At 38.4% G+C, this 27,572-nt stretch overlaps 1 protein-coding gene across 1 annotated transcript in view; it reads right to left on the bottom strand.

Annotated features, from left to right (window-relative positions):
* The window catches only part of FAM149A (family with sequence similarity 149 member A), a gene marked incomplete at both ends in the record, with an annotated part of 29,641 nt that continues 2,069 nt past the window's right edge, over positions 1-27,572 (bottom strand). The window contains 13 exons of the mRNA XM_080344039.1: positions 1-74; positions 943-1,021; positions 1,409-1,549; positions 2,164-2,284; positions 2,596-2,823; positions 2,989-3,092; positions 4,262-4,416; positions 5,884-6,074; positions 7,876-8,052; positions 8,218-8,340; positions 10,625-10,767; positions 12,229-12,352; positions 13,354-13,464. Of these exons, the coding sequence (XP_080200165.1) occupies positions 1-74; positions 943-1,021; positions 1,409-1,549; positions 2,164-2,284; positions 2,596-2,823; positions 2,989-3,092; positions 4,262-4,416; positions 5,884-6,074; positions 7,876-8,052; positions 8,218-8,340; positions 10,625-10,767; positions 12,229-12,352; positions 13,354-13,464 (1,771 nt within the window). The remainder of the gene's footprint in view (positions 75-942; positions 1,022-1,408; positions 1,550-2,163; positions 2,285-2,595; positions 2,824-2,988; positions 3,093-4,261; positions 4,417-5,883; positions 6,075-7,875; positions 8,053-8,217; positions 8,341-10,624; positions 10,768-12,228; positions 12,353-13,353; positions 13,465-27,572) is intronic.

Here is a 27,572-nt window from a genome sequence, read left to right as displayed (position 1 = left end):
TTAAGAAGCAATCTGAAATCTTTTCCTTGAAGTTGGAACATTTCTCTGGAAGGATCTGTAGTAATGCTGTGAGCCTAGAAAAGATAAAACCTTGTTCGTTAGTTGTGGTAGAATCTGGAAGACACTCCAAGATTATGTATTAATTGCTTCCATCAGGCTGCTCAGGCCAATGTTGGCTAACCTGCCCTTATTCTTACATCACCTTTTATATTTTAATGCCAAATATGTAATTATTTAAACTCAAGAAACTTCCAAACAAATGAAGGTTACGTACAAGCACTGAAATACTTCAAGAAATAGCAAGTCAGCTTTACCGTAACCATGGAACTAGATAAGCCATGTGGAGCTTATAAATGAAAGACATAGTTGAAAATCAATATTGATTTTTTTTATTTATTCAATAAAGCTCTAGACTTATGTTAAAATGCACATTTTCCATATTATTTTTCCCCACATAAAAATTTTACTGATTTGGTGAATTTATATGGGAACTAAAAATAAAATTTACATCATGAAACAGTTTACAAACATGTATTTGTGTTGCTACTCTAGCAGCTGCAGAACATCTAGTCTGTACACCACATACTCTTGCCATAATTGTAAACACGCTAAAGTATAAAAAAACCCCACAAACAAAAAACCAACCACCAAACCACAACCCACCACATACACACAAAAACACCACAACACATAATGAGGGAGAATCCTTTTCCTTCCATGGCATAGCAATGAAAGAAGCTTTGTAAGGTTCCTCAAAGTTAGGGCTATCTCAGACCAAGTGAGAAGAAACTTAAAAACCAAACTCAGAAGATCCTGCCAAGCACAGCTGTTCTTCTTCTATGTTGAGCACAGCTCTCACTGAGCACTTTACTTCTCAGTCGTACTGTGGGTTAATAGGTTTTGTTGGCCTTTTGCCTTCCAAGTGATTCTTGTTTTGCCTACCTGTTAAAAATGTTTGACCTGTTCCTCGGTGGTTAGCAAAATCCATGTGAGTCAATGATGTCCTCTGAGGTGTGTCTGTCTGTAGGAAGGAAAGATATACTATAAGCCCGTATGGTAAGCTTATCTACTGAAATGGTTTGATTACAGATTCTACAATCTAGTCCAGCAGAATGAGTTCTACCGAGCTGCAAAAATCCAAATAGTACTAAAACCACACACTTCTAGTGCATAGACACCCTCAAAGGAACTGCTTGATACATTAGACTTGAAAAAAATCCCTTCCTCATACACTAGTCCTCCTTTTCAAGGTCCATCACTCTCCCAAAGCCTTATAATATCTTCCTCTCTACAGGTAGCAGGAATCCCTGTACATCAGAAATCAGGAGAGAGCTAGTAAATGAGATTTTCTGTAGACCAACAGTGGGCATGAATGGAAACTTCTTCACTTTTCCATGTCTCTACTTACACTGTAACATACCCTGAATGTATGAGTTGTGTTGGGCCTTGAAAACTGATCAATAATAACAGTTCTTTCTCTGAGGGGCCGTTGCTCTGTACTGCCAGCCACTGCACTTGAGACTCTACTATGAACATATCGTCCTCGATGCTGAGAGAATTAAAAGAAGCATTAGGAGAATGCAGCAAATGAATTGGTTTAAAAAACAAAAAACAAAACAAAGAACAATTAAAAAAAAATCACAACACCACACACACACAAAAAACAAACAAATCACACACCAAACCTTTTCTGTTGCCATACAAAAAAACACACAGAAGGAGAAAAGAAAGAAATATGTTTTCACCAACCAAAAGCACCAATTTAAGGTAATTTAAGAGTACTCATGTTTTTCAGACAGATTTCAGAATGCATTAATTAGTGAATAAAACATTGAAAAGAGCTATTTAAACCCGGAAGCATGTAAGTGCAAGGTTACTATCTGGTTAGTTGTTTTTCAAAACAGATGTTTTCTGTTGTCAGAGAAAAGTCTGACATGAAAGTCATCATAATCTGTTTGTGACATGAGTTTTTACACAGGATTCTCTTGCATTCTAATGGTAGCCCAATGTAACACACATTAGCATGTTAGGACCACGTATTAAATACAAACCAATACAAACCAATACAAACTGTAAAATGGCTCATTTCAACCACTGACACAGAGCAATTTATTTCCAAACAGCTTGAAGTTCTTCACTAGTACAAAAATGAACACAACTTACAGAGTTCTGTTGCTGTCGAGGTGCTGAAAGATATTGTTCAACAGCCTTTGAGTTTATTGGTGGTAACTTGTTCTGGGTTCTAGATGCACGAGCAGAAGATAAACGATCCGAGCTGGCACCCCTACAGAATTTTAAGAGTTCCTCTTTTAGGAAAAATTAAAGACTTCTTCACTGAAATAAAATGAAATTATTGAGCAGTACATTTCTTTATAAAGCTCAGCTACAAAAAGTAACAGCATCTAATGTAACAATAGAAAAATAAACCAAATGCCTCTCCTCAAAAAACATAGTTCTGCTTGCTTTCTTTTTCTCTCCAAATTCTAGTATAAATAATAAATCTTGGGTTAGTCCTCAGGTATTTTGCAAAATCCTTCACTGGTGAAATTTCAGTAAAGTTCTGAGGAAAGCAAAGAATAAAATGAAGAAACTCACAATTTAGTCTCCCTAAGGATTTCACCATTGTACATATCAGGAGCTTTTGAGGACAGTTGGTCAGAAGTGAGAGAAGGTAACCTACAATGGCTTGGTAGCTTCCTAGAAGAAGCCATCAGTACCCGAGATGATGAGAGAACACTGTTATCAGCAATTCTCCCCAACCTAGTGTGCAGTGAATATGGAGCACTGGAGGCAATGCTATGCTGTTTATCTTCTTGCTCCTTCCTAGGGAAAAAAAGGAAGGAGAATGAGATAGGGAATAAGGATTAAAAAAAAAAAAAAAAAAAAAAAAAAAGTAAAAAGGATGCCTTTTTATAATTGCGAGACATCTTTTATATAATATGAATTATGCTGCACTTGCATTTCGAAAATATCAATGTTGACACCTACTGCATTTTTTCTGCTGTGGCAATATGCCTCTGTTGGAGTGGCTTTGCTTGAATTGTCATCACACCATTCAAATCACTACAGAAGTTGCTGGAGAAACGGTGAACCTAGTAAAAACAACAAATACACATTAACCTTTATTCTTTTTGAAGGAAGACCTCAAAAAGCCCATAGTTAGGAGATATTTTACCTGCTTCTTAGAAAAGTTTCTGTTCAGATAGTTTAGTAGAATTCCCAGTAGAAGATGGGATATGTTGTTTTGTTTATTTTAAACAGATTCTAACAAACAGACCTTGAGTAATTTAGTTACTCAATTTGTGCTATAAGTTTCAGTTGAAGATGGAGTTTGATTCTCCCAAGTTTCCATTTTCCCGCAGCACAGTCCAGCCCAAGGACACAGAGTCTGGGTGCTACTTATTTAAGCATTTTACTTCATCTGGCCACTGGGACCACTACAAAGCCAAGTGTGCCAGCAGGGAGCACCAAGACTGCTGTGCTCTCTTTCCTGTTTCTTATCTACCTAGCAAGCATGGGAAAAGAACAGACAAAGCAGAACAAAGTTGTTTGAACTGAATAGAGAGACAGGGTAGGAAAAACAAAACAAAAACACCAAAACACACAAAACACAGAAGTAGTGGCTGGCAAAGGAAAAAAAAAACAAACATGCAAAACAGGAGCTGGGGACAGACAGAGAAGGCATCAAGTGGGACAAAAAAAGGCATTTTATCAATACAAACACAAGCTTCCACAAAGACAGGTAAGGTCTCATGCCAGTGCATGGGTGGACGTACAGCTGAGTCCCCTTTTGCAAGAGGCAAAGGAGATGAAAATGAATGAGAGTCTGAAACTCACAGTGTTGTGAGTAAAGCACTTTAAATTGCAACTTCATATCCCTACAGTCCAGGGAAGAGCCTCATTTGTTTTCTTAATTTTACCAAGAGAAAATGAGTGGACCACAATAAAAGCAGCATTATTTTCTAAGGATGAAATACAGTTTAACAAGTGGGGTTTTTTGTAAACCAACTTCAGCAGTATCTTAGTGGTAAATGGCACCTTTAAGAACCATGAAAAAACAAGTGATAGTAAACAAGAAATGGACATTTAATGAACCTTCATTTTAAATGTGATTACTTTAAGTATATCTAATTGTTTGTTTGTTTGTTTGTTTGTTTTAAAAAAAGGAAGAAAAACAAAAAAAACCCCTTTTCTAGCTTCAACCAGAACTGTCCGAAGTTAACAGAAAAACGAACACCATTTGACAGAAAGTTATTTTTACCTGCGAGGAAACAGATTGAGACCCAAAAGATACACTTCGTGCTTCAGAACCTCTGGAAAGAGGGACAATCCCAGCATCTGCCTTAATACGAATGACTGGCAAATGTGGCAGCTTTGCTGTAACAACTTTCAGTTTCTCAACCTGTTTGTCACCCTCTGCACAATAGGGAAAAAAAAAGTTCAGGAAATAACTTGCTTTTTGTACATTTACCAGCTGTCTTTTGTTGAGATTCAAAAAATATTGCACAGCATAGTAAATAAAGACTTTCATATAGTTTTAAGGTTACATGGTATTTAAAAATCTACCATAAATTATGTTTTCCTGAAAGCATTTCCCATGTGTTTCTGCTTTCTCTGACACTGATGAACAAGGCAGTCCATACAAGTTAAGTTGGAGGGGGTTTAAACAAATCCTGCTAAGACACTCTGAATGTTACCTGAAATTTCCCAGAGTTTCTTTTGAAGCAGGAGAAAGAAAAAACACAAAAACCCAAACAACAACAACAAAACAACAAACAAAAAAACCCCACCCCATGCACAGATGAAGAGAAAAAAGAGTCTGTTGGCTCTATCCTTGGCTGACAGCAGCTACACACTGTTCCATTTTGGGTATATACTACAATCTTATGTCTATCAGAAACGCAAATTCTTTTGCATTCCTAGTCAAAATACTTTGGTTAACTATCTATTTGTCATAAGCTGATGACCTTCACAAAGATAAAAGAGCATGCCTATCACAAAACTGCTAAGCTATCCTCCCAAATGTTGAGCTAAACAACCCACCTGTGCTGTGAAAAAGCCCTTTTATATTTCATTAACACCTGAAATGTTAAGTTCTGATGCTGCAAGTATTTTGAGAAATTTTGCCATTTCTTACTTTGTTGTAGACTTATATTTGAGGTTGGCTGTACCTTAAATTTTGGTAGTTTCTAAAACTGGACCCCAAGTATTCTTCTGTTACTCTCCTTTCAAAATACATTAAAAGAAGAACTGAAATTTCCCTCTGCCTCCAAAGAAAATACATGCACACTAAATAGAATTTCCCTTCTAGTTAATTTTCCCAGCTTTTGCTTTTGCTCACTGTAATCTGTCAGAATACCAAAACATAAAATAAAACTGCATACATCACCATTTCTTCATCCTATATTAAACTCATGAACTCCTGCACTGTCAGCAAGGCTCTTTATCTCACTTTAACAATTTGACTGCCTAAAGGTTGTTTTAATTAACAAAGCTCAGACAATGAGAACTAGGAGACTCTGATGCCTAGGTTGCAGATTCAGATCACGTCACTGATCCCCTGCTAACAGCATCAATTTTTTGCATCCCAAGCCAGTGAATAATATTTTTTTAAATGCTCTCCTGCTATTAAGTTCTTCCTTTCTTCCTTTTTTTTTTTTTCTTCCTGAAAAATAATAGCAATGTTTCTAGTTTAGGTGCAGGGGGTTGTGTGTGCACATGGCAAGGCATTACATATCTGCATATCTACTAACATGGCTATCTTTAAAATAACCAGATTTCCCGAGGTATAAAGAAAAAAAAAATAGGCAAAAAAACAAACACACACCCACAAACCTTTCCTGAGTTAGATTCGATAAATACCATATAAAAAATACCAAATACCTGTGATATTAGTTTCCCAATTTTTTTTAATCAGTTCCTCTAATATTCCAATTACATTGCTCCAGATACGATCAAATACTTCAGAGGCCACAGCATCTTTGATACAGGCATTGGGAGAAACAGGGGGAATGCCACGCTTACTCCTCTTCTCAGCGAGATGCCTTTTCTTTTGTTCCCAATTCTCATCATCGCTACTAAAGGAAGCAAACTCAAATGAATTCCCATGGCTTTTGACTTTTTTTTTCCCCCTTTCCAGCACATCAAATAAATAGAAACATACATATGGAAGAAAAGTCAGACGTAGATCCCAAAAAAATTCAAATTCAAACACATGGAGTACCTATGGGAACAGAACCTATCGAATACATATAATGATATTTTTTTTTCTTCTGCTTACTGGTAAAAAGTTAAATGTCCAGTCAGAGCATTCTAACAGAAGGATCTGCAGCACTAGAAGGGAAAACTTCATACGAGACACTTAGTCATTTGAGACTAAATCCTATGCTTTGCTTTTTACCATAACATAAATATTTTCTGTTGCATTTGGCAGGATGGCTATCACACAGAACATTTATTTTAAATCATGTCCTGTGTACCTGCATATATCTGCAAAACTTCACGACTGATCAATGACAACTTTAAAGGATTTCTGCAGCCTGACAAGAATAGCGGTCTTATGCTCACCTCCTTCTCTTCCACTGCTGTGCGGACAATTTCTTCTTCCCTGTCCCCCCACCCTCCCTTCCTAACTAGGGAAGCACAGTGTGGCAACATTTCCTAATTTGGACTTCTAAAACACTCGTTAAGAAAGATTTAACCGCCCACTCTTTTCTTTTTTTTTATTGCCATGATATTTCCTTCTAAGGAAACACAATTTTCTTGAGATTTCAAGCATGATCCCAAATTCTCACTGGTTTCTACTATCTCCCCTTTCTCTTCTTTCACTTCTTCCTCAAAGTGAACTGCAAACTTCTTAACTATATCTGAGACTTGGCTGAATGGTATAACTCACAAAACGACCCATGTTTTTTCGTATCAGGGTTTGTAGCTCCTAATGTTTCACTTATCAAGAGTAAGATATTTCAGAATCAAATCCTGAGAAGGAAATAAGAAACAACATATCAAGGAGGCACAAAGTCAAGTCCTCCAAAATGAAGTTTGCTTACTTAGCAAAATAAAGTGATAATTCACTCCTAAAAGGATTCTTAATCCTGAAATCCTTTCTCAAATAGTAGGCACTCAGGCCCCCTCTTTCAAAAACAGGACTGAAAGGGTCAACTTGGGTCTCAGTCAGGTTTCTCAGTTTTTCAGAACAACCATGACTTTTTCCTGAAAGGGCATCAAGCTTTAGCACAAAAAGTCATGCTTTGTGCCCTACAAAACTTTCCCCCTCGTAGAGGTCTTTTAGCAAACACCACATTATGGTCTTTATTCTACTTAGTAGCCCAGTTGCTGAAACATTCAACAGGGCCATGGGAAACCTAGGTTGCATTTTCTGAAAGACCACTGCATTACTGATGTTACTCATGAGAGTGCAGGTTGTATCCTGCACCTCTCATCACAAAGCTGCTATACACCACAGAAAAAGCATTTGAGATTTAATAGGACAGCCAGTGAGAGCACATACAGTGTAATGATCCTAAAGAACCTTGTTGCCAAGGCACTCACCTGAGAAAAAGGGATTCCTTCATCCCACTCCCTATCTCAAAATTAAATATTTATTCTATTGAATGTCCATGCACAAAAACACCTCAAAACAACTAGTGGTTAAGACACATTCCTCTGACATGGGAGATGTGAGTTTTGAACCACTAGAAAGACAACATACCCAATCTTCCACATGCCCAGTGAGCGCTCTGACCACTGTGCTACTGAATACAGGGACAGAAGAAACTCTATTTTACAGAAGAGAAACACAGTCTGTGAACACTGACTGGGCTCACTGATATTTTTTCATTATTTTCTTCAAAAATACACATATCTGTTATTTACAGCTCCTTGTTGTCAAAGGCAAGATATTCTTCTATTTTTCCATCCACATCATAGATTTCTTCTTCCAGGAATGAATACATGGATAAGCCAGGGGCAGAAATCGTAGGGGAACTTGAATCTAGTGATTTATGTATTGGAGATGCTGTTGGGATCAGCTTAGAGCCTGAAATGCAGAGCCTGAAAAAAACATAAACACAATGAGAACTAAATATTCAAAGAAAGAAGAAAGTGCATATTTAATTATACTGAAATGATTCAGTAATACAAAAGTAATATTTGCACATATTTCTGAAGAGGAAGACCAAAAAGAAAGCTTTAAAAAAAAAAAAAAAAACAACGTACTCTTTTATATTACTAGTACATTCATGGAGGCCAGGTAAGCACTTAGTATCCACAGAATCACTTCTGCTCTGAAAATGCTGAAAGCCTTCATCCTTTGGCAACAGGAGCTGCTTCCCTAAAACCCTGAATAAAAAGGAGAGAGTGAGTGAGATGTTAGATGGAAATCCACTCTGTATGCAAATATCAAGAATATAAATACCTACAAGCAGTAGGTGATGCAAAAGTACACCTTACATTTGCTTTGAAAATGCAATTTATGGAGGGGCCAGGGCCTTGCGTAATGCATTAACATTGCCTGGTATGTAAGTCATTAAAGCCAATTTACGTAAGATGAGATTCTAGCTTATAATTTTTAGGAGCAAACAGTCAAACTCGTTAGATTATTCTAAAGGCAGGTAAACACACTTCCTTTCTTATCAAAACTCAGTAAGAATGTTTAAAAATGGATGCAGAAGACAAATAACATCTGCTATGACTTCACTTATCCAGCCCCAGTATCTATCAATGTGAACAGAAGTCCTAAGCCAAAATGTTTAAAAGGATAGTTGAGATGAGAATTAAAGTTCAGAAAAATGCACAAAATCCAACATGCATAATGCTCAGAGGCAGAGAGAAGAGGTAAAATTAACTTTATTTAAATGCACACAAAATTACTCAATAAATAATTCCAGAACACAGTACAGGTAAATAATAATCACTAACTGAACTGTGTTTCACAGGAATTCACAAGGAATCTTGAATTTGCCCATCACGGCTGTAATGCAAGCAGCAACATTCACATTCACCTCAACACATTTTCTTCAGACTACCTTTCACAAAACAGCACTTCATGCCACATGAAACTCTAAGCAACAGCCTTTTTTACTTTTATTCTGTAAGCCGAGAATAAAAGTCCTCTCTTTAAATAGATCTGATGTTTCTCTTATGGATGACAGTCCTCAAGTATATTTATTCCCACATGCCGATCTAAGTATTCATATATTGACATAGCTGGTTTACAAATTAAAAGGACAGTGAGCTCTTTGAAGCACAACTCTCAGAAATAAATCTGTTATCCCAGAAGCTATTCTTTTGAGTAACTAGTCAATACAAACTGAGTTTCAAGGTTTAAGCTTAATAATGAAAATAGCTTTTTTTTTTTTCTTCTTTCTAAACCACAGGATGTAGCACATCCCTTTGTGTCAAATGACACCAAGCACTCAGATTTCTTCAGTTCACTTTCAACCTCCTGGGCTTGGTTGGTATTGCCAGCACTAGATTTGAATTAAAAAAAAATCATAAGTACAGGGAATCACTTACTTAAAAAAAAAAAAACCACCTAGTGAAAGTACTCTGAAAATACAGTGAAATGATTTAATATTTTGAATGAATTACACAGCACAAAAACCTGCCTCCATTTTATGTATGTTCTATTAACTGTTGTAGGATTTTAAAAGGGCAAAGTATGGCTTAATGTTAATGAAAATCGTCTCATTTATTTAACAATTCTCTCTTGTTCCAGAGAAAGCACGACAAGCTTTGTTAGTTGATTTTATCTTATATTTACTAGTAACAAGCCTGTGCAAATTATCTAAAAGCACTGACACTGACAGTGTTACCAAACAACTGACTAGAAAATAAGACACATGTGGATCTATGTTCAGAATAGCTTATTAGAGTCCCTGCATCTCACTAAGAATGACATGTCATCATTCACAAAGGCAGGACAGCACAGCGCAGTGCAATGCTGACTACTGTCCCCTTCCTTATCAGAAGCAGTTATCAGGCTGCCTAGACGTTTCACACATCTATGCAAAACAATTCTGATTCATCATGCATGCATCCTCCTATCTGTTCAACTAGTTATTGCCATATTAGTATCACATCCTTTTACACTGATGTAAACACACAGCCTATGAAGACTGTGCAATGTATGTGAAGCATGTGGTTGCCTTCCTTTTTTATTGATTTTCCTAAAAAGAAACAACAGAGTTAACACCAAATTTCTTGGAATCTCACAGTATGGCTTCACTTGCCAAAAAAAAACAAAAACAAAAACAAAAACAAAAACAAAAAAAAAAAAAAAAAAAAACAACAAAAAACCCCAAAAAACTATTTCTTTAAAAGCTGTATTCTTTATTTAGAAAAAGTCATTATGAAAATGGTGCAGTATAATATTGTCAATACATTCTGCCAAAATATCTTTGTCTCCACTCATCGTATTAAGCAAAATAAAAAGCATTAGCTGCTAGTACACCACCACCCAGACTTACTGCACAACTGCAGCATAACTCACTCCCGGGGATCCAGATTTGAATGCAAGTGTTACTGATACCACATATCAAGAGCACTTCACACAAGGGTACCTCAAAAAATCAAATTAGAGTGATAACTGGTTAAAACTAGTACCAGCAAGACATTTCCTTACCTTAGATGAGGAAATTGTTCAACCCAGTCTGCACATTCTGCCTGCAGGCTCTGAGTTTGAGGGGTCACTTTTCCTTCAAACAGCATTTCATCAATCTCCCAAAATAACTGGCGCACTCTCTGTGTGTTGGCTTCATCAAATTCCTATATATTATAAAAATAATACTCGTTAGCAAATATGCATATATATTTATAATAAAACCCATAATATTTAAAGAACACGACAACTTGGATAGATTAGGCTGACGATCTCTGAATGTATCTTCAAGCAACCTTCTTTGGAGATGCAAATTTTATGCTGCAGTGCAAAATCAAAACCCCAGGTAACTGGCCTCAGCAGGGCAATTTAGCAAAAAGGAACTAGCTGCCTAGGACCAGTCCCGAGAAAACACCAGTTATAAGGTGTCTGGACTCCTGGCTCCTCCCCTGCTCCAACATGGAGTGAAGCACACACGCTGCACCTCTGGGACTCACAGCACAAAAGGCCCCTGCTTTTTTTGAGCAGCATTTTTCATTCTTGAGTAAAATGGCTAAGAAGGTAAAGAGGCATCTTCCTTCAGCATGACAAGCTGGTGGTTAGGAAACAGCTGTCAGTGTGAGAAATGGCCTTCCATACCTCTCCACTGAAGGTACAACCCAGACCAACCAGAAACAGGCAAGTGCAGGAATGTATGACGGTAGCAGGGAAGAGCCTGACTTCATCCAGTGGTGTGGAAACAAGCACACGGCTGAGGGTTCCTCGGCTGGGGCACCGTTCATAGTGACATTTGGCCACTTACATTAGATACCGAAACACAGAAAAAATTAACAGTACTCAAGGCTCAGATCATATCTGTTCACTTCCAGCCAAGTGCCCCAACCACTTCAGGCTGTGAAAGGAATCTCACCAAAAAGGAATAGTAAAATAACCAGGTTTTTCTAAGATCCAGGGTCAGTCTTTCTCCTGGAGAGCTGGAAATAACAGATAGGGTCAGTACCCTGAAGATTAGGATATTATGCAAAAAGTATGGCAGAACTACCATCATGGGTGGCTTTTTTTAAATGAAAGTGGCAGCGACCACAATGCTTTTGGATTTATTCAATGCAGCCAGCCTGCAGCAGGTGTGCCTCCAAGGTCAGCCTTTATAACAGGTTTAACCTCCCTCTGCATCATCTACAAACCAGAACTGAGCTAAGGTAAGAGCTAAATATTTACTCAGACTGGGACATTTACATGCATGCTCATGAATGTACTTTATGGTTCAAAACACTGAGAATAGTTCAATTTAGACACTGCCTGCATCATGCAGTATTTGAAAACACATATTTTATCACTCTCTTGGACTCAGAAACTTAAGCCTACCCTCTTTGGTAAACAGGTTTGTTTTCCCCAGATTTATTCTTTTCATATTTTTATTTCATTTTTTTTGTTACACATCAGTTGCACCAACTTGCAAACAGAACTATTTTTTAAATATTCAATGAATATACCTAATCATTAGGCTATAATGAATGAAAGTGGTTAACTTCCCCTACAGAACATACGCTGCATGTGCATTTTCTGTAAAAATTAATCTATTTTACAATATTTAGATAAAATGTACTATAAAAGTTTCTGTGACATACATCATCCCTCCAGGAGTCAACTGAACTTCTTTCAGTAGACAAACCAGTAGTATAGCTGTTTATTCCAGACCAAGAATTATTCAACTCCGTGGGTGTTGTATGACCACTAGATGAAAGTGTTTCACTGTGAAGAGAAATTAAAATTAAGAACAGAATGGTATTCTGTATAAGCATTTTTAAAATAATGCAACTGATCACATAAATGGACAGTGATACATATTCCTGTCAGATGCAAGATTTTCAGAACATGCTATTACAGTCTATGTGAAGAGCTGCAAGTGTATGTTTTTAAGTAGAGTGCAATGAATGTATGCTACTTTTTGTACTATTTATTGCCTTAAAGGCAATTGTTTTTATGGCATTACACTTTTATGTGTATGTATGTGTGTCATTGCAACTGTAAGGGCACTCTAGAACATGCATATATATTCAAATACATATCCACACATTTATACCCACAGATGTACCAAGCATTTTCACCTCTAATAATTTTGTTTTCTCCAGTTCAGCTAATGGACACATCGAAACTATACACTAAAGATAACATAAGCCTTCTTTAAGTCTATTAGAAGCTATCACAAGAAAATTACGCAAAACTGAGCACATTTCCACAAATGTTTTAAATAGCATTGCGTTACATATCTGTACACAAAGTCTTTTATGCTGTTAGACTTGGTGCACTTTAAACCTTCCAGCTTTCAGAAAGCTCTATCTGGTCCCTGCCAGCTACCACTCATGCTGGGATCCAGTGAAAGCAGGGGCAGTCAGGTGGGCAGGCCAGGCAAATCCTAACCAGCACCAACTGGAATGAAACTTCTTGAAAATTAACATAGCTGCAACATTAGTGAGCATTATTTGCATTTAACCACAAAGTCTGACTTCCCTTTCAGACTCAATCACTGCCCTTCACTATACTTTAAAAATACAGAAATCCATAACACAAACCAGGAGTAAAGTTCAAACCCTCTAAACATTGGGTTAGTTTCATTTATATCCTGCATTATATCCTGAAATAGTTGTCATCCATGAAAATTACCAGAAGCATGAAAATAAATACCAATCTTGAAATACCTACTTAAGCCAAGAGTTCATTAATGCAGTATTATTTCAGAAATAAATGCATACCAAGTATAATTGTTGATGGCTTCCTGCACATTTCTCTCAAAAAGTACTGGAAGAGACTCTCCACTTTTTCCTGAGAGACATTGATTTGTAGAACCTCTGGACAGTCCCTTCCTAAAAACACAGAAACACATCATTTCATAATATTAAATAAGGTTAACTCACACCTCCACTGGAGAAGAAAAAAAAAATAGCAACTCTGTTGAATTTTCCAATCCTATCCACTAACACAAACATTTGCTTGAAACAAACTACTAGTTTTAAAACAGTTTTTATTTGCAGAAGTATTTTTCAGAGAAACGTGCATTTAATTTGAGACTTATTTTACTCCAGAGGCATTCTCATTCAATTTTGCGCTTTGAAATTTGCATGAAATCCACAAATGCAGCAGCACTTCACTATTGCAGGACCAGAGCATGGGCACAAACCACTAATTGTCCACACAGTAGTTATGTGTTTCTGTTCATTCATTAACACAGAGCCCATTTTCTCAGACATGTCTCCACATAAAAAGAAGTTGCAGACATGGTGCCAAGCAAACAGTGGCCTCTACTAAAACCATGAACTCTCAACTTGGTTGCTTTAAGTGAACAGAGATATTAGTACATCAGGAATCATGGGCATATTCTCAATACATTTAGAGGCCACGAAGCATTTGTTCCTTCAGCACCAAAGACTCCTTAACACTGTATTAAAAATCAGGCCACAAACTTTCCAGCATATGAGATGCTAGAACTTTTTTTTTCAGTTCTCTGAATACCTGAACACATGCTCAAACTTTAAAGCCATGTCTTACAAACAACACAGATGAATATTAAAACAGAGTAAAGCAGAATAATGCCTGCACTTTTACTGCTAGCCTTAAAATAATACCTTTTAATGATAGAAGAATTATTGTTGGTTTGGGTTTTTTTTTAACTGAAACTGTTTATAACCATATATTTTCATAATCTCACTAAATTCTGTCATTAATATGTTAAACCCACCCCTTCAGAATATATTCAAATGTGTCAAAGTGTTCCTCAGAAACACCTTTAGAGCAACAGGTTATTTAATCTGTGGAAGTTCCTGTTTTCATCTCATAAAATCCTCAGGTCATAACCATGAATAACATCAAAGTACATTTGTGAATTATTAACTGTAAGGAAACAGCTGAAGAGTTCAAGCATTTCCTGGATTTCTTTAGCCAAGAACTGTAGATTGGCCCTGCAACAGTTAGGATTCAGATATGTCTTGCCCTTACACAGATTACAAAAATGCACATGTCAAAGCTTAACTCCCCACTCAAACAGACCACATCACATGTGCTACTTCTATGCCTTGGCTAAAAAGTCAGCAAACCCACAAGTTTAAACTTCTCATCAAGAAAGACCTTGAATGGCAAATTCTTGGAGTCTGGGACAACAGCACTAGAAAGCACCTCTGTGTGTTTGCCCTAAACTTCCTCCCTCTTCCCCAGGCACCTGCTTTTGGCCACTGTCAGAACCAAGAGGTCCTATGAAATAAGACACAGTCCTTCATTTTGTCATGACACCAAGACCTATCTTCCAAGCAACAGCAGTGAGCTCACAGTCCATTTTCTACATGGAAAATCGGCTCCTCCTGTTCACGTACATGCCTCTCTGCCATTCCATTTGCCCTGTTATTGTCCAGGCAATCTTATAACGTCGTTAGTATTTTTTTTTTCATAGCTGTCCCTTGTCTTTGGTATTGTTACACAGCTTAATATCACCACTTCTCACTTCACTGCTCACCCCTTTACCTGGTCAACTTGCTTGAACTGCTCAAGACAGAACCCTATGAATCACCACTGGAGTAAGAAAACATTTACTGCTACCTTTTGTTTCCCATTGCAGTGATTTCCCTGTGCAAGAAACCTTTGCTTTTAGATTCCAGCTGTTCCATTTACTTGACAGACTTCTGGCAATGTGAGCTGACTACACCGATTGGATCCCCTGTATCTATAAGGCTTTCCAACTTCTTAAAAAAGTCCAGATAGGGTGGGGGGTTTTTTTTGTGGCTTTGAGGGAAATCTGAACCTACAAACATGAAAAAACCTGAAATACCACCAATAGAATTTCACAGACTGTCTGTGCAACAGAGCATATCCATCATACTTAATGGTGTGAGATGCAGCAAAAAAAGAGTTCCTGCCACATCATTCCACTGCATGCCATGGTCTGACTCTTCCTTGCTCTTCGGACCTCCTGCCATTAGAAGATGAGCCAGGAAACGATTGCCATAAAACAAAACGGAAGGAAAATCACCTCCCAGCACATCCACAGCACATCTCCCCAGCGCTGGCAAGCAAACGCCAGGGACTGCAGCAGCCAGCTCCCGGCTGCTCTCCAGCTCTAACCGAAGTCTCTGCAATCGCAGGCATTAAAATGATGACGGTACAAAATAATAACGCCCTCTGCCTACTCCCGCCAGCGCTTCAGCCGCTCGGGAGGGTTTAGCAGGCCGGCCCCCGCCACTCCCGGGGTGCACGCTGCAGCCCCCCACAACCAGGTAAGAACCGGGGTGCAGCCCGCCGGCCCTGCCGCCCGCACTCACCCCACGACGAGGAGCCCCCGGCCGCCGCAGCAGCCGCCTGCCGGGCCGGCGCCCCGCGCATAGGAGGGCGGCGCGAAGGGGCGGGGGCGGCGCGGCCGGAGCCCCCGGGCGGCCCCTGGCCCGGGTCCGGGTCGCTGCAGGGTGGCGAGGAGGCGGCGGCCCCGCAGCGCTGGCTCCGCAGCGCCCGCCCCGCAGCGCCGCGCCTCGATCCCCCCGCCCCGCGGGTGGGCAGCGCCGGGGTGGCTCCGCAATGGGTCTCCCCGCCACGCCCCAGGGCAAGCGCTGGCCTCCCGGCCCAAACGGGTGCCCGCGAAATAAAGCGGCCCTACGTCCGCAGCCTGAATGGGAGGGCTGCGCATCTCTCCGGCCTCTCGCCTCCGAACATGCAGCCCAAAAAAGGCTCAATTTAGGGCCCTTCTGCTCAGAGGGGTTCTCCCTTGCCTTTAGAGATGGCAAAAAAGTTCTGTTGTGCTCTACAACTGAGTAAGACTTTTCCATGTTAATTGAGTTTGCCTCTGAACTATCCCTGTGCAAATCATTGATCTCGTGGAGCACAGGTGACAGGGCAGAGTCTAGGCTGTCAACTGCAGATTTATACTAGACCATCCATGTCTAGCTCCACTATATAAACTCTGGTGTCTACGTGTTTTTGTGAAAGGGTCTCTCAAAGAGAGAAGTACATTTTCCATAAGCAAAAAGAAAATAAGTATTCTTACTGGGAAAGAGGAAGAAGGGCAACATTAAAATGCTGAAAATCAAGACTGAAAAAGTATGGCATATGAAACCTCTCATTACAGGAAAACAAACAGCAGCATCTGTATGATATTTCAAGTTTCACAACCAAACAAAATACAAAGAACTCTTGCCAAACACAGCTTTAAATATATATATATATATATATATATTTTTCTGATCCAGTAAAACATTAAGAAAGATTTTACTTTCATGTTATAACAACTCTCCTTGTCCTTAGTGTGAAAAATGCAGTTGTGATTCGTGCTAAGATGTTTAATGTTTACAGGTATAACCAAATGAGGCACGGACTCTGAACTTGGAAAAGGGAAATGTGGTTAAGTTCTATGTAAAAAGTTATGAAACTTGTTTAGAAAGTTATATTGATAGAGGGAACTAACACTTTAAGGGTTAAGCAACTATATAATAAGGGCCTACTAACAAGCTAACATTTTAAACCACATTATTAATATCTAGTTTAGAGCTGTATGTAACTAATTGTGCTAAAAAAAGCAGGACTTCATTAAATGCCGAGATAAGAAGTTCTACAGCACCAGCTGCAACCTTGAGGAGACAAGATAGCCAAGATTTACAGCAAAAAGGGGGCGCCAGTCTGGTTTCAGTCGGTTTGGTAGCTTGGGTTCCAGCCAGTTCCTCCTAATGAGCCAAAGGTGAAAAGTCCACTGTGACGAAGCTGAAGGAGCCTTCATCCAAAGACCCCTAAAGACCCTTCCTCAAATTCACCAAGTGACACTGCGCAGGCGCAACAGGGGAGGGTCAAGGAGGGGAATATGTAAATGGTTATCTGAGACTCATTTTAATAAAAAGCGGGAAAGGTCATGAATATGTATAGGCGTTTCTGGGGTCATTATGAATATGTAATACCATACTGTATTTAAGCGCACTTCTTATTGTTAAAAGTGTGCGTGTTGGGCGGAGTGAATCCCCCGCGCACCCAGCGCTGTTTTGCTTATGCTCTAATGAACACGTTTTTACAGAACACAAGGAAATGGATTAAATGTTGTTTATCCATAGAAAAAGCGTAAGTTATTTATTTCATTAGCAATCATTCTTCTGTAAGAGTAGGTTTGTCCAAAACCTCCAACACACACATTAAAAAACGTAGTTCTTTGTCAAGCTACATGTATCCAACAAGCAGATGAAGATCTATAACAGCCGAGTTATGTTCGGGTTTAGAAAACGCAGTTTTAACTTTAAATCACTGCACATATATATGTTTGTGGAATGCAGCTTTTATGAACAGAATACTGTAAGTACCCAAGAACTACAACTGCTCTTCCAAGAATATTTAAAACATGAAACAAAATATTTCTTGAACCCTGTCAAATATTTTCTACATTTTATTTCAACTAGATATAATGAAACTGTGTTTTGAGTGAAGGGAACTAAACACTGCAGCACTATGCAGGCTCTAAAGAGATTTCACTATCATCTAGCTTTTGGTCACTTCTGTCCTAAAGAACTACCCACACATGTACATAAGTACTCTTTAAGAGTATTTTACTTTTTTTTTTTCTATCTTCTAATCTGCTAGAACAAATTAGAAAAAAGGCAACACACTGCGTGACAAAGGGCCAAGACCACATGTCCCTGCATGAAGTCGAAGCAGGCAAGCTTTGCACCAGAGATTTACACCATCAGTCCAGGGACAACATGTATTTGCATACTTCTCTTGTTCGCATATACAAGCAGCAGAGGATGGCAAGCAAAAATGCAGACACAAAGTTATCAATCACTTTTTTAAAAAAATCTTTGTGTTGAGAGTAACAGTTATGGATGCCACATAACTGATTATCCTACAAAATCACTACCACAAGGAAGACTGACACCCACAGTAACTGCCCATGCCCCAGCTGATTGCTGTGGTCACCTCAGCTTCGACCCACTTCAACATGTCTTACAACTCAACACTTAAAAATGTTAAAAGAAAAAATTAAAAACAAACAAACAAAAACAAAATACAAAAACCAAACCAACCAAACAAACAAACAAAAAAACACACAAAAAAACCCCAAAAAAAACATTTCCACAGCAGCAGAACTCCAGAAGCACAAAATTTTGAATGCACCACTGACTGCTACTTCATCTCAACAAAAGATATCAGAGGGGAACATGTTAGCACAAACATGGCAGTGGGATGGCTTTCTCTAGCTGAAAAAATAAAAAGCACATCCAGAGTGCAGACAACCAAAGGCAAAAATAAGAAAGAAACCCTGTGATCTTCTCCCTAAATCCCCAGAGCTTGTAGGCCAGCTATTTCCAATAACAGTTTATTAATAAATAGACATATAACATGACAATGAAGTGTGTTTAAACTGGTTTTACTGTGTGTAATGTTTCCTTTAAAAACAACATTCACAGCACAGAGACAATGCCCAAAATAATCCTATACTAGGCTGAATTAACCACAAACTGTTGGCTGTGTTTGTTTATTTCAGACTGCTCTAAGTCATTACGTTTGCTGACACAAGACAAAATATTAGTCTCAAACAAAACTGTGTCAAAACAAAGGAAAATATAAGGCTGCTCATGAGTTTGAATGATGGGAAAAATGATCTGGACTAAAATAGAACAAAATAAGAACAAAAAATACGAAGAGAAGGCCTGAGTAAATGAAGCAGCTTGTGTCTTCAGTCACATTTTAAGATCTTTGTTCTGTGTTTGTTTGTTTGTTTTGTAAAGTGGCGGGGGGGGGGGGGGCGGGCAGAAGAGCCTCATTGGCAGTAAAACAGTTTTAAATTTGGTACATCTAACATTTCTATATTCATGGCAAGAAGTGCAAGAAACATTTTATTTTTCTCCCCTCTTTTCTGAAGTAACACACAAAATTTGTCTAGTTGCTTAGAACAAAAAAGGATAAATATAATAAGGCAGCTAAGCACATAAGTTTCACAGTTCCATTTAAGGGTCAAACTGTGCTACAGAATTGTTTATACCATCAACCTCAGAATGTTGAACAGAAGTAAGAGAGCCCTTCATTCTACATTAAGAAGAGGAGAATGTCAGGTAAGAGGAGGAGACTAAACAAGAAGAAAAAGTGAATCTATATGGTCAAAAAGCTTAAAGTGTGGTGGTTTTTTTGTTTTTGTTTTTTTTATAACATATTAGAGCTTCAGGTTTCCTTCCCAATTACAAGTCAGAAAAAGCATATTCCAGCACACATGAAGGGCTTGATATGAAGGCATAACAGCAATTTAAGAAAGAAATTCCAGGCTTAGGAGAACACAAAGGCAATAAAAATTGTGAATATGGAAGGAGAAATGTTTTGAGATTAATTAGAAAAAAAAAAAAGGATGAGGATACGGTGAAAGAGGAGACCTGACATAAGATGCACAAGCTATTGCCTTGCGTGTGATTTTAAACACAAAGATCTTGAAGGTGGTTCGTGAGGTCAGAGTTCTGAAGAGATATAGCATGTGTGATGTCATCACTAGCAGATTAGTTTCACAGCTAATTTGAAATGTATTTAAAGAGGGTGAAAATCAGAAATGCTAATAGAAAGCTGTCCTCCAAAGTGAGGAAGCTGAAATGGAAATGAACAGCAGACTTTGAAAACCCTCATGTTTCCTCCCCAGAAAAAACTCCAGAAGCCCTGCAGTGTGGCATCCTTCAAGTGTTGTGTGCAACTCACCTTTAAAAAGAAGAGGCTGTAAAACATCTCATCACATTTTACAGATTTTGGCCTTGGAACACAAATTTTAGCCTTGGGAGTTCGTTCCACCACCCCTGTGTACTCACACGCACATACGAAGTCTTCTATTTTGCTTAGTCCTAGCTGTAGTTGTTGCCTAAGTAATGCAGGAACATAAGAAATGTCCTACTGGATCACAATGATAGTCCATTTACTCCAATATTTTCTGTGATAGCAGCAACAGGACATACTGTTTAGCAGAAGCACATAAATCTGGCCATCATCTATAGTGTATTTCCTCCTTCTCCAGCAGTATGTACTATAGTGGGTTAATAGATGTGAAGCAAGTAAATCCCCACCCCAATATTTTGCATCCATTCAGGACTTCTTGTCCAGCATTTTCTTGAAAACCGTTCTATACCTGCTGATACTATTTGCCTCTATAACCTCCTGTTGCAACAAATTCCAGAAGTTACTGCCCACTCTGCTGAAGTAGAAGAAAAAAAAAAAAAAAAAAGTGTTTATTATCTTTTCCTTTCAATTGTTCACACTAATCTACTCATTATCCATGCATGCCTTCTAATTCTACTATTGCAGCATCTCATGGGTAACAGGTTCCCATCCTGGCTGTCCATTACACTACAGCCAGAGTTCTTTAAGCATCACATCTGTAGCAATCACAACCTGAGACTTCTCCTCTCAAAACTGGCAAATTAGTCTTCACAGTCTCTCTTCTGAAGGCAGGTAGCTGTTCTCCGCTAAACATCCCAGCTGCCTTTCTTGAGATGTGAAACCAGAACCGCAGTCAGCACACAAGATGTATTACGCTGTGGTGAAATGGTGCTTTCCACTCTGTGCCTGATGAGCAACAAGATTTTATTGCTTTTTCTGGTTACCACCACACCCAGCCGCAGTCATTCACAGAGCTGTCAAAGACACTGCCAAGATCTCATTTCTGACTCGTAACTGCCAGTTTTGAGGTCAGCATTGTGTAAGGTAGGTTGTGATTATTATTCCCCTAAATATATTATTTTCTTTTGTTCACTCTCAAGCTCATCTCCCGCCTTTTCCTACATTCACTCGGCATAAAGACCGAGACCAAGAGTTAGATTTTGTGTAATGTTTTTGCTTCTTGGAAGGCTTGTTTGTCCTTGCAACTGCAACAAAGAGTCACTGGTCCCCCCTCACACCCAACCACTAAATTGTACAAAAAACATTAATAGGAAAAAGCATAATAGCAACTGCATTACTCTAAATCAAGCCCTTTCTTCCTCCTTTCCCACCAATGCAATGATAATTTGATGGATAATTAATTGAGAAAGAGTTTATTATTACTACTACTACCACCCTAATTTGGAACTGGAGTGTGTTATAAAAGGAGATGCCAAAAGGCATTCAACCAGAGGAGTTTAGAAAAGTCACTGAACATATAAAAATATTAACTTTACTATCATGAGACCCCTCTAATAGATGGATCAAAGACCATTTTGTAGCCACAGCTTCTGATAAAAATATTTATTATACATTGCTCCATTGTCAACAATGTATAATATCTTCATCTCTGATAAAGCTGCTGCCTCATTGTCCAAGAGTTAATTTTCTCAGCTCTCCCATTTTCTTTACGTATTATTTTCTATTTTGGAAACACGATTTGTAACAAAGGTAAATATACTAAATACATCATACTCTCATAACATGACATGCTTTATCTTACAACCTAACAGTATTCATTTCATTCATATTCTCACTTTCTGCTGGTTGTTCCATCCCACACTTATGTTTGTAAAACCATGAGATAACTATGATTTGTATGACAGATTTATAGAAAACTTTGATACGAGACTAACAAAAAAAAAAATCAATATTCAAGCTCTCATTAGCACAAGTATATATATCTGTGGGAAGAAACCAATTTTGAAATGACTTCATCCTTTTTTACACTGGTTTGGGACAATTACCGTGGGACCCTATTTCTTATTATTCTTTGAAGTGATACAATGCACAAAAGTTGTTACTCCACAAATCCAGCCCACTTAATATTCTTCTGTAAAGGGTTACTGCGAACACAGCACCCACCTTGCAGGAGCTGTTTGATGGAAGTGAACAGACCACTCCTGGTCACTATCTTGTTCACAGAACAGAACATAAAAACCTTATCACAAACGACACCAACTTATTGTCACTGCTCAAAAGGGCCCTTCCACCCCAGCTGCTTTCTGCATCAGTGATGAACAATATCCAGGCATGCAATGCAGCATCGTAGTTGAACATTTATACCCCAGAAAGTACAAAGCTCATAGGAAATGCACATGCCCTCTTCCAGCCATGTGAGTTGGTGACCTCTCCAACTTGGTTGGGGTGGACTATGGTACACTCCTCCGGTATTGTTTGACAAGACTGCTGTTTATGGACTTTGTGTTGTTTGTTTGTTTTCCAAACAGACTCAGAGGACCTTTAAGAGATAAGAGCACTTTCACCCTTTTGTAACAACTACAATGACCACAGACAGCCAAGTGTGACAGACAGTACTGCACATAGTTGGCAGACCCTAGAGGAGGTGCATCTGAAGGCTCTGCTGTACCGGAAGTGCTCAGGGCTGAGCACACTTACACCTGGTTAATACCACAGCACCAAATTCTTCCTTCAGCAGCCTGGTCATTTTATGAGACTGATCCAGTGACTTTTACAACTGTTGAAAGCACTCAGTTTGGCTCAGCCTTTAATCACTTATTGCGACAATACAAAGGAAATCAAGGAAGATGACAACAATGCATGTTCCTGCTTACAATCCCTATTCTTCAGCTTTCTTGATGTTAAGACAATTGTGATATATCTTGAAAAGTCCAGCAGGTACACAGTAAATGAAGCATAATCATAACTTTCCACAGAAAATTATTTTAAGACAGGTATAAAAAGGTTTTCAAGCCAAAAAAATGATAGCACATGTGCTTGTTGATGAGTGTCACTTCAGACACAATAGATTATTTTCATTTTGCTATCTTATCTATTAGTGAGCATTGTCGAAAGTGTTTCAGTGCTTTCAGTCAGCTTGCTCATTCTTCAACCAAGTATTGATTTTATCTGAAGCTTGAAAATGTGAAGCTTTATCAGTTTTTCTACTGTTAGCATTCAGTCATACCATCTGATTCGGCCCTTCATTTTTCAGAAGTGGCCCTTGCTGTGTTTGAATCTATATATGGGTTACTGATGCTTTGATGATTAGACTAACCTAGGAGTATTCATACAGTTGAAATGTCAGTGAGTTTTCAGGGCACAGTCTTCATGATCTGATCAAATCAATATAATTTGCCATAATGTAAGGTTCTTCATATGTAGGTAAAAATATTTTCCTAAATAATCTTAAAAGCTACACTAGGTTCTAAAATAAGACAGCTTTGTAATACACTGTCTTCAGCTCCAGAGAGGAGGTAATCTTGAAAGACTTTGACAAAACTGATCAATATACTTCCTCATTATCTCATAGTAACGCTGCAATTACTATGGTCTAGGTAGGCAGATTGTGGCGGATGCACTCGACGCCCCCCAGCCAAACCAGCAGCAGTTTGGTCCAGGCTTCAGGGGAGGTAAAGGCCTGAGCTGCAGCCAGGCCAAGAACTCCTTCCAGGAGACCCACAGGGAAGCAGAATGGCACACTGAACACTGGTGGCTTGTGGGCACGGGGAGTCTCGTGCATACTTTTCCTACTGTATGCAATTTGACTACAAGTCAACCACTTCATTCTATAAATACAACAGCCTGGATGAGCCCACTTTGAGGTCTTCCTGCTAAATAAGTGAGCTGTATGGCAATGTATATTCAGAGTATAGCAGATGAGCCCAATTCAAGTTCAATATTAATCATTTAGCTTAAGTAGATGAACACCAAATAAAATGGATTATTTAGAGATAGAAGGTTGTATGATTGTTAATACACTTTTTCATTCATATTACTTGGTAGACTAGATTTGCTAAAATGTTAAGCTCTTATTTACCAAAAGCAACTGCAAACTACACTAAATGCCTGCAAGATAAAGCCTAGCTTTCATTTTGCTGGGAAAAATGGAACTGACTGGGAAAACCACAATCCAAGTCTAATGCAGAGACATTATCAACATCTGCAAAGTGGGGCCTATTTTGCACTTTGCTGGGAAGAAAGGATTTATCCAGACAAAACGACACCTTCAAGGATATGGACCAAAAACAATGTCTACAACTGAACAAAACAAAGGCCCACATGGAATCAGAGAAAAAGAGTGCAAAAGGGGAGGAAAGGACCTGGTGGTGAAATATTGCTGATGGACAGAATCACAGTGTGAATGGTCTGTAAAGATATAAAAGTTTGTAGTTTTCTATGCTTGGGCAGACCTCTGCACAGGTACCCAGCTGGAGCCAGCCCTCCTGCTCCTCTGCTCCATTATATTTTTATTTTTCTAAGAACTTTGTCTCCTGAAAGTCTGCTCTGCATACGGTTGTCGGACCTCACCTGAAAGTTTGCTACTGGGGTTCTAAAATACAGACTCCAAAGCAAACAGTTACCAGGGAGAGAAGGATTCTGACAGTTTGCACTGCAACAAGTACAGGCCTTGCCTGAAAGTTTGTCTCTGAAGCCCCAAGACACAGACTCTGGAGTGAACAGTTATCAGGGAGGGAAGACACCTGAAGGTTTGCTTCATGAACAGGTATCAGGTTCCTGGAGAAAAGGTAAGCAGGATTTGGCTTATTTCCCCCATGCAGTAAATAATAGAGTGAACCCACCACCGAACTCTTTTAAGTCGTGCTTCTCTCTAAGAAACCTAAACATTGTTCTGCAGCAAGCAGAACCATAAATTACTCCCTCGTGACACAGATGGCCTCCAAGAAGGCTATGATTTGTTCTTATATCTCATTTTTGGGGAAAAAATTGCATAATGGCTAAATTTAAAATAAATAAATAAATAAATAGATAAATAAATAAATAGTGGCCACCAGAATGTTAATAAGAGGACCCACGGCAACTCAGAACCACAAACACTCTTTGTTTCCAGGTAGCAACAGGTTCTCTCAGAACTGGCATCCCAAAGCACAGAGGTTCCTCAGTGCTTCTCCACATCACCCTCTGCAGCTTGTTAGTCCTCTGTGGCAGCCTTCAGCACACAGCGTTCACTACCTGCACTCAAAACCACCTCTTTTGCCCAAGACCTGCTTCTCCTTGGGGTTAAAGTCTTCGCTTGTTATTGCATCTGAAGAAAAACAAGAAATAAGAGAACATAATCTTTGTTTTAAATCACTGACAATACATAGAGCAGCACACATGTAGTACCCTTATGTGTCTTCAGGGCTACTCCTAAAGACGTGGAATAAGGGAAAAAACAGGGCATAATTTTTAATACAATAATAATACATTTACATACAACACAACATCTTATGTGGATATCTGTATTACATACACGTAAGTGGAATGCCTACTATTAGGCACTTTCATACTGACTCCTGAAATAGATTTCAGGCTTTTGCAACCATGATCTATCTTGAGTTCTGCTCCTGTCTTTACAAAACAAAATAACAATAAACCACTTTAATTTTAAAGATAGTCTTATTTGTATATAGCAATTTTATTCTTTTACAATTTTTTTAACACATTTCAAAATTATAAAGCCTTTAAGATCGGATGAGCTTGTTGAGTACTTTAAAAAAAAAAATCTATTTCAAATCTTGGTTTGATGTGAAAACATAAATACAAGGATAACTCTTGGTTCAAGGAAATATAAACAATTTTGCAGAGCAAGATATGCATATTAAGTACCTCTTCTATTTAGAGAAGTAAATCTGACTTTTTAACATAAATTATGAATCAACCTTAAGAAAAATACTATCATCTTAATTAACTGCAATAATAAAGAATGCTAATTAGTGTTTTAGAGAAGGTGTTTTATTTCTTTGGATCTGATAGGAGGCTTTTACTGCTGCAGGATCAAGTGTCTGTGAACAGACAGGGAGGGAGTAGCAGCCTAACAAACACTTGGAAGTGGTCCACAAGACTTTCCCTGTATATTCTTGTTACTGTTGTACATTTGGAAATTCAGTTAGTACCTTTTCGTAATAGACTTCTTTCATCACTATAACATCAAAGAGATCAGAAATTTTTTTTTTCCATTCTGTTCATTAATCTCTGAGGAAAATTGGACATATAGAAATCACTCATAATGAAAGAGAACTTATTTTGAAGACTATTAGTAGTTCATCACACCTAGTCAGGAGAGGGAAGAACAAGGATGTAAAACTGTCACTCATTCAGAGAGTGTTGTGAAAGACTTTAGAGGAAGATTTTAGAGGAATTCACAATCACAGTTAAGCATAACAAGATCAGCCCAGGGCTCTTCCTCTTCTCTTTTCATGGCTAATGCTAGTGATCCTGCTCAGTGGATCAGAAATAAAATGCCTGGTTGTAAACATAATGCTTCAGTTTCCTGTAAACAACACAGACTAATAAGGGTACACAAGAATAACTTCTTAGCATCTGAAAGCAACAAAAGCACTTTGAGGAAAATTGGGATTCTTTGGTGTTAGCTTTTATTTTTTTGACATTTATTCTCTAGCTGATTAAGTACTTGCTGGAAACTTCATAAGACTTCACCAAAAACCTTACATTCCATATAAAATGCTAGTAATTATTTTTAGTTCCATCTATCTAAAGGAATATTGACCTCCATAGTACCATGTAAAATTAAAATTTAGCTCTAAGTACTTTTACACTTATTTGCAATGAAAAAAATAGACTATGACAAACCACCACATTACTACATTTACTCTTTTAGATCAATATAATGCAAATGAGCAGCTAAGTAACTGTAATGCTCTAACTAGGCTAGTATGTATTACAGCATGAAAGAGATCTATTGCTTTTAGTGGTTAAAACAGGAGACAGGGAACCCGAGTTTCCATCCTCTTCTGCAGCTCATCAAGTTACTTATACCCACATTTTCAAAGTTAATAATTTTGAATGCCAAAGCTTGAGCTACTGAGAAATGAAAGCTAGCAGGAGACAGTGAGATTTTTACATGGCAGATCACAGAATCACAGAATTGACTGGGTTGGAAAAGACCTCAGAGATCATCGAGTCCAACCCTTCTCATTCCAAGTTCACAAACACATTTTCCAGGTGTTTGAACTATGCAGAAAATGGGGAGCAGTGCAATTAATTTCTGCAAAATATTACCCACTTCTAAATAACATAAATTAAGCCTGCCCAATTTACCTTTAGGTCACCTAAGGGCTATTATCTCCTCTAGTTACTGCAACATGTT

The sequence above is a fragment of the Nesoenas mayeri genome (assembly GCF_963082525.1).
Source record: "Nesoenas mayeri genome assembly, chromosome: 4".
NCBI classification, from domain to species: domain Eukaryota; kingdom Metazoa; phylum Chordata; class Aves; order Columbiformes; family Columbidae; genus Nesoenas; species Nesoenas mayeri.
This window is presented reverse-complemented; position numbering and strand designations above follow the sequence as displayed.